The 8,799-nt window shown below is 32.5% G+C and overlaps 1 protein-coding gene across 1 annotated transcript; it reads right to left on the reverse strand.

The window, feature by feature from the left end:
- Nucleotides 1-439: 439 nt before the first annotated feature.
- LOTGIDRAFT_168174 (hypothetical protein) lies at nucleotides 440-4,592 on the reverse strand (the record flags this gene model as incomplete). Its single annotated transcript, XM_009066059.1, has 7 exons — nucleotides 440-879; nucleotides 1,490-1,651; nucleotides 2,015-2,083; nucleotides 2,704-2,778; nucleotides 3,012-3,080; nucleotides 4,255-4,326; nucleotides 4,487-4,592. The coding sequence occupies 7 exons, from the start codon at nucleotides 4,590-4,592 to the stop codon at nucleotides 440-442; spliced, it is 993 nt and encodes a 330-aa protein (XP_009064307.1).
- Nucleotides 4,593-8,799: the final 4,207 nt, after the last annotated feature.

The following is an 8,799-nucleotide window of genomic DNA, read 5'->3' on the forward strand; positions in this document are numbered from 1 at the left end:
GGCCGTGCAATGTATGCTATGGGTGTACATTTTAAAAAAATAAAAATGACTGTATGAATTCAGTTTATTTATTCAATTACATCGTGCAAATTCTGGCCGGTTTGGTCATGTATCTGCAAAAAAGCAACAAAAAGCTAATCAGTGCATTACTAAAAGTAACAGATATCGTCAATGGTTTGACTCACAAGTTGATGAAACATGGTATTTGATGCCATGTTAGAGCCTCAATTGGCATCACAGCTTCAACGAAAACCTACAAATTTGTGTTGAATTAACAAGACATCCGGGCCAGGAGATGAATATCACACTGCTGCATCGCTTATAAGGAAAAGTCAGAAGGACCCCTTTATACAATATCTATTTGAAAGATGGTTCTTCCAGAAAAATATTGGTTGACAGCTAAAGAAACCATTTTACCTTAATTGGAAAAAAGAATGTTTTATTCATTATTTTTTCGACCACCTCTTCGACCTCCTGCGCCACCTTGCCCTCTTCCCCCGCCACCATTTCTCCTTTTCCCACCAGCGTTTCCTTTGCCACCGAGTCTTCCTGACCTTTGTCCCCCTCCAATACGCCTCTCACCACCGTTTCTACTTCCACCACGTCTCCCACCAAATTGTCCTCCTCTTCTACGTTGTGGACCATCGCGTTTTTCTGAATTTGGAACATTACCTTCTGGTCGCCTTTGAGGAAGATTGGGTCTCATTTCAGCAAGATTTGGAACAAGTTCTCCATTGTCGTTTTCTGAACATCGGACGGTTGACTCGATTGTTTCCTCGCATCCCTCTACATCGTCAGACACCAGAGTTTGAGAAAGTTCCAATGTTTTTGTTTCGGGGTTACAGATTCCTGACATATCGGGTAGAGTGTAGAAGCATTCTGGAAGAACACAAAAACATGATAGGGACTTTCGTCTGTAAATTGATTTTACCAATTATTAACATATGATAGCTATATAATCTGTATAAGACATTTAGATTATCACAGAACATTAAGAATCAACAGTTTTATGGACATAAAATTCTATTTATATCCATAAAACTGTTTTCCTTAAATAAATAGAAGTTTATATCCACAAAACTGTTGTTTTTTAATGTGCTGTGGTAGTTCTAAATGTCTTATAAGGATTACATTCGACATCAATATGGAGATGAGACACTATCGGATATCAACCATCTTATTGTGGTTTCTTATGGTAGTTGATCTTAAAATGTGTTTATGTCGCTTGAAATATCTATTTTTGAAAATGTTTACATTTATATTGAGCATATGCATCGATTTACTAAATATATTATGGAACATGTATATAATTGTAGTTCAAAAGAAGACTAGAGGTGATGCCTGCATTGGACACCAAACGATGATTGTCTCCAAACTATAAATGTCTTTCTGCCTTAAAGTAAACATCATTGTTGGCTTAAGAATACGATCTTGAAAATGGTTAAAGCTACTGATTCTGAAAGTATCTGTATTTAGAACAAATACTTACCCATACTCTTGAAAACACTGGTAACAGGAACCATGTTTCCCGCGGAATTGGCCATACATTTACCAGTTTCCTCTTTGACAACTGGGCAATCGTTGCCCCTATAAATAATAGTGAACTCTCCTCCGTCACATTCACCAACTATTGGTTTTCCAAATTTGCATGCTACAATAAATTGATTATATAAAAGATGATTGTAAAGAGGTTCTTAAATGTTGTTTGTGTATCGGAAACCCTGACATCATCAGTTAGCAATATTTCAATTTTCAATCAGACGTCTGTGGTTTCTGAAATTTTATTAAAAGTAAGCGTTTATTGACTATTTGCAATAGTGACGTTATAATTATAAACTTTTTCATGTCAGAGATTACAGCATGACAGCCTTACTAAATTATAATTTGAAAAAAGTTAAAAAAAAAAATATGCTAGACTACAAAACGCCCCATTACCACACCAACAAATTTAAAATTACCCCAAAGTTGAAAATCCCTGCTCTAAAACAATGTGCATGATTTGATAGAAACCCACCATGTTTCAGTTCTTCACCAACAGATCGACCACCACGTCCTCCGCCACCAAGATTTGCGTTAACAGCTACTAAACCAACAAACAACAATAAAAGACAAATTGTTAGCTTCATCAAATATTGTATATACATAGGAATATCATTATTAATAGTATTAAATAATAGCAAGATACGCCCACTTTCCTTTCAGTATATCAAGTGCGTCACAAATCTGTGGTTTCTGAAATTTTATTAAAAGTGATTAAGTTTGGGAATTTAAATTTTATGTCCATTCTAAGAGGTTATATTCGTAAGTGAGGGAGTAATCCTGGTATTTACACCTGTTATAACTAATGTTGTAAAAAACTACATGATTTAACTGAAACATACCCCGTGCATATTCTTCTAGATCACCAACGGTGTAGCCCCTTCAACTACCTCGATTATAAGGGAGAGAAAAGAGGCTGGCCTACTTTGCCACCCCCCCCCCCCCCTCCACTTTAATTTTTTTTTATCAATTTACATAGTTAAAACATAGCCTGTACTATACGACAGAATGCCTCTATAATCCAATAAATCCATAAAACTAAGTAACAATTCGTTACAGGAGGTAATTTGCAACATGCTTAGAATGTCTTAGTGACTATGTATAAGTTTATCAAGTTTTGTTGTTAATTATGAAAAAGTACTGCATGATTTTTTTAATACACACCTTGTGCATATTCTTCGAGATCACCAACGGAGCGAACAGCACGACCTCCTCGACCACCATATGTCTTTAATGCCACTAAACAAACCAAGAATAAAATACGAATTAGGAGCTTTATCTTATATTTTATTTTCTTTTTTGCATTTTTTTTTCTTTTTTGTCCCTTTTCAGGATCTTTGCCTTATAAAATTATAATTTAGAAAATTATGCTAGACTACAAACGCCCAATTACCACACCAACAAATTTAGAATTACCCCAAAGTTGAAAATCCCTGCTCTAAAACAATGTGCATGATTTGATAGAAACCCACCATGTTCCTGTTCTTCACCAACAGATCGACCACCACGTCCTCCGCCACCAAGATTTGCGTTAACAGCTACTAAACCAACAAACAACAATAAAAGACAAATTGTTAGCTTCATCAAATATTGTATATACATAGGAATATCATTATTAATAGTATTAAATAATAGCAAGATACGCCCACTTTCCTTTCAGTATATCATGGGCGGTCACAAATCTGTCAAATAATACTAAATCAGATCAGACCAAATTTCATTAAAATCAGATATAATTCATTTTCAAATACCACTCGTACCTCTGAGGGGCGTAGCGTGACCATTTTGATCGACGTTGTACCGACGAACATGTGGTTTTTACAAAGTTTTTTGCAAAGTTATCTATGCATGCGTACACATGAAACCCATCGTTTTAGCTTAATTCGTTATATGTTTTAAATGTCTATAAAATTATTTCCACATCAACACGTTCAAGTCTTGTGACGGCCACTGAAATGGTTAACGCTAATATTGGTAAGCATTAGCAAGACTTGGATGAAAACGTTGCTTCCCAAAGAGACACGCTTTCGGTTAACAAATCGGTTTTACCGACGGCTCCATCCATAACCGCCTTTTACCAACCTATTCTGCGTTTTACCAAGTTTAGTAAAACTGGGGAGAAAGTACCTTCCCACACCATCCTGTACGCTGCGCCCCTGGAAATTCTTTAACGGCGTTAGAGAAAGGAAGTAAACCTTGATTTAAGCCAGAAAACGAAAATTCCTATATATTTTATATATTTGTTATTCACGGCTTAGCAAATCAACTGATATTGCCAAAATAACACTTACAATTATACATTCAACATATTTGATACAAAGAAATAGAGATAAAGTAAAATAATATACATATATTTACATAAACCCATTAGGGATCGTTATCACTGATGAATAAAACTATATACCTGTTAGCGTTGCTCTTAATTTCGTTGAGTAAGAAATTGTTTACCTACATTTGTTATAATTTCATTCGATTTCGAACTCATCAGATTTTTCATTTTTGATATTGATGGAAACGACCAATAAAACAAATACCATACATAAAATCTTCTTGGAATTATATTAAACATTTTAAAGCTATGGATTCCAGCGAATAACATACAAAAACTTAAAGTATATCGGAACATTGGTAGAATCAATTTACAACATTTCACGAGGCGAAATATGCTTGTAATTGACAGCACTATAAAACAATATGTCTTCCTCTGATACATACCTAAATATTCTTCGAGATCACCAACGGAGCGAACAGTACGTCCTCCTCGACCACCATATGTCTTTAAAGCCACTAAACAAACCAAGAATAAAAAACATTTCTTATAATTTTATTCGATTTCGAACTCATCAGATTTTTCATTTATAAAGGAAACACAATAAAGCTGTGGATTCCAGCGAATAACATACAAAAACATGTACATATCTTAATCATACACCTGATTGAAACTTACCTTGTGCCTGTTCTTCACGATCACCAACGGAACGACCTCCTCGACCACCACATTCGATAACAGCCAAGAAACCAAACAACAACAAAAGACAAATTGTAACCTTCATCTCGTCTACAGATATCAAGATTTGGTATTAAATTGTATCGTCTATCTATTCTGAAATGATAACAAGATCAATATCTCATAGGTAATTCCGTCAGTAATTTGAATTCCACCAATTATTTTCATATGCATTAACTATAGCACTGATAATTTTTGAATGATTTCGAGATAAAAACAAAATAATAAACATGCACTCATGTTACCATTCAAAAGTTTTTACAGAGGCCAATTTTCGGCCAAAGTATCATTTCCTTTAAAGGAATTGTAAAGAGGTTTTCAATTTTTTTACGTACATCGGTACACTGATAGCATCAATTTGCAAATTCACGAAGCGTTCGATGACGTCACTAATCGCGAAATACGCTTGTAATGTACTATAAAGCGAACATTCGGAGTTCGGAATTTTGACTCTCCTTTTAAAATATCATTGATCTTTAAAAAATATACCAAATACAAAGAAGTATGACCCAGTGGAGTAAAATCTTATTTCACAGGCTAATGATTCAATTGAATGAAATCTAATTAGCTACATTCTATCATTCAATAATTTTTTATTGGGTGACTCATCTTAAAGGTGAAATAAAAACCTAATTTTACGATTTTACCCTGATATCTAAAAACTCGTTGTTTGGATCTCATTGAAGATAAAATAAAAATTTAACTTCAGGGGTTAAATTGGCGATTTTTGTAAGTTCGAATATTTATAGATAGTTCTAAATTAAATTAAATAAAAACCTTATTTGGCTGCTAATGTTTGAAATAAATTAAAAATCTAATTTAGTGGCTAATGATTAAAATAGAATACAAACCTACATTAGATGAAAATGTTTTAAATACATTAGAAACCTAAATTAGATGAAAATGATTAACATAGAATAAAAACCCAATTTAAATACCAATGTTTAAACTAGAATTGAAACCTAATTTAGTTGCTTATGTTTAAAGGGATACTACGTCTTAGAATAAACATAAAATTTAAAAACTTTAAACTTGGCCATTAAGAGCATATATTCATCAGTAGATATACCTGGTGTCATAAATAACATATAATCCGATAAATCCAAAAAACTTAATAAAAATGCAATTAACTATTGAAAAACGCTTAATATTATAATTACATGTAAGCGTTTTTCAATAATTAGAAACCTGATTCAGTTGCTAATGTTTAAATTCAGATAAAAACCTAATTGAGATACAAATGTTTAAAAAGTCTTAAACCTACATTAGTCGCAAGTAGGACTAGAGAAATATTCTAAATTTTTAATAATTTTAAATTTAGCATTGTTGTATCATACGTTTATGTTATAGGATGCTAACAGCTCGCAGGTCTCACTAAAATTACTAAAAAAAACCATGAAGTGCAATTTTTAAAAACACAAAGGAAACCGCATCATAATTTTATTTGTCATGACATGATTTTCGTCGAATATTACTCATACGTAAGTATATAGTTGAAAAATAAATCCAGACCTTCTTAGCCTAGTATTACAATAAAGGGATTGTAAAGAGGATTTTGTAAAAAAAAAATATGTGTATCGTACACTGATAACATCAATTTGCATCATTCTGTCAGCTGTGGTTCCTGCACGTCTACTAAAGCTAAGTGTTTGATGACGTCACTATTTGAAAAATAATATGCTTTATCACATAAGGTCCTTGGCGATGAGTGACGTATTCAAACTCTTAGTTTTAGTGGAATAGCAGGAACCACAGACCTATGATTGAAAATGTAATTGGAATGGTGCAAATTAGTGCAATAAGTGTTAAACGGACACATTAAAAAATCACAGTCCTTAAAATATAGAATAAAAGGAATTAGCGGCATTCATATAATATAAGTTAAAAATATACTTACTCAACAAAGCAAAATAAAGTAGCGTATATCTGAACCCCGCGGTTATATAGGTACAGAGAGCAGCACGTGATATGAACAAGATTCTATTTGGTATAGTATAACAGATTATTAAAGTGTTTTACCGGATACTTATGCAAATTTAATTGGTATTCTGATCTGTCATATGACTGATCTTGTATTGATAATCTTTTTAGGGTACGATCACGAATTTATATATATATATTCGATAAAATGTGTTATTGGACACTAGGATATTCGTGTTTTTCACCAGACCATGAACCATGAATGATGACGAGTAGAGTTTTGTACTAAGAATTTAAAAGAAGAAGTGTATTCACCCGTGTCCAACTAGTTTGATTGTCGTGGCCTTGCTCTAAATTCACCACAGAGACAGAAACTGTCAAAATAGCTATGAGAGGTTGGACTACTGTTCACGATCACCAGACAACATCAGTATATTGAAAAAAGCTATTAGATATTAACCAATGTAAACGTTTTTCAATAATTACTTAGTTTTATAAATCTTCCAATTTTCTAGATTTTACAGGGATTCTGTTGTAACTTTATGACACCAGGTAAGTTCACTGATGAATATATACTCATATTGACCATTCTTGAGAATTGAATTTCATGTTCATTCTAAGACGTAGTATCACTTTATAAGATACCTTAAAATCTAATTCAGTTGCTAATGATTGAAATAGAATAAAAACCTAATTTAGCTGCTAATGATGAAAATGAGAATAGAAACCTGATTCAGTTGCTAATGTTTAAAATAGAATAAAAACCTGATTTAGCTGTTAATGATGAAAATGAGAATAGAAACATGATTCAGTTGCTAATGATTGAAATAGAATAAAAACCTGATTTAGCTGTTAATGATGAAAATGGGAATAGAAACCTTATTCAGTTGCTAATGATTAAAATAGAATAAAAACCTAGTTTAGCTGTTAATGATGAAAATGAGAATAGAAACATGATTCAGTTGCTAATGTTTAAAATAGAATAAAAACCTGATTTAGCTGTTAATGATGAAAATAAGAATAGAAACATGATTCAGTTGCTAATGATTAAAATAGAATAAAAACCTGATTTAGCTGTTAATGATGAAAATGAGAATAGAAACCTGATTCAGTTGCTAATGTTTAAATTCAGATAAAAACCTATTTGTGATGCATATGTTTAAAAAGTCTTAAACCTACATTAGTCGCAAGTAGGACTAGAGAAATATTCTAAATTTTTAATAATTTTAAATTTAGCATTGTTGTATCATACGTTTATGTTATAGGATGCTAACAGCTCGCAGGTCTCACTAAAATTACTAAAAAAAACCATGAAGTGCAATTTTTAAAAACACAAAGGAAACCGCATCATAATTTTATTTGTCATGACATGATTTTCGTCGAATATTACTCATACGTAAGTATATAGTTGAAAAATAAATCCAGACCTTCTTAGCCTAGTATTACAATAAAGAGGATTTTGTAAAAAAAATATGTATATTGGGACACTGATAGCATCAATTTGCATCATTCCGTCAGCTGTGGTTCCTGCACGTCTACTAACGCTAAGTGTTTGATGACGTCACTATTTGAAAAATAATATGCTTTATCACATAAGGTCCTTGGCGATGAGTGACGTATTCAAACTCTTAGTTTTAGTGGAATAGCAGGAACCACAGACCTATGATTGAAAATGTAATTGGAATGGTGCAAATTAGTGCAATAAGTGTTAAACGGACACATTAAAAAATCACAGTCCTTAAAATATAGAATAAAAGGAATTAGCGGCATTCATATAATATAAGTTAAAAATATACTTACTCAACAAAGCAAAATAAAGTAGCGTATATCTGAACCCCGCGGTTATATAGGTACAGAGAGCAGCACGTGATATGAACAAGATTCTATTTGGTATAGTATAACAGATTATTAAAGTGTTTTACCGGATACTTATGCAAATTTAATTGGTATTCTGATCTGTCATATGACTGATCTTGTATTGATAATCTTTTTAGGGTACGATCACGAATTTATATATATATATTCGATAAAATGTGTTATTGGACACTAGGATATTCGTGTTTTTCACCAGACCATGAACCATGAATGATGACGAGTAGAGTTTTGTACTAAGAATTTAAAAGAAGAAGTGTATTCACCCGTGTCCAACTAGTTTGATTGTCGTGGCCTTGCTCTAAATTCACCACAGAGACAGAAACTGTCAAAATAGCTATGAGAGGTTGGACTACTGTTCACGATCACCAGACAACATCAGTATATTGAACAAAGCTATTAGATATTAACCAATGTAAGCGTTTTTCAATAATTACTTAGTTTCATAAATCTTCCAATTT

The sequence above is a fragment of the Lottia gigantea genome (genome assembly GCF_000327385.1).
Source record: "Lottia gigantea unplaced genomic scaffold LOTGIsca_73, whole genome shotgun sequence".
Lineage (NCBI taxonomy): Eukaryota > Metazoa > Mollusca > Gastropoda > Lottiidae > Lottia > Lottia gigantea.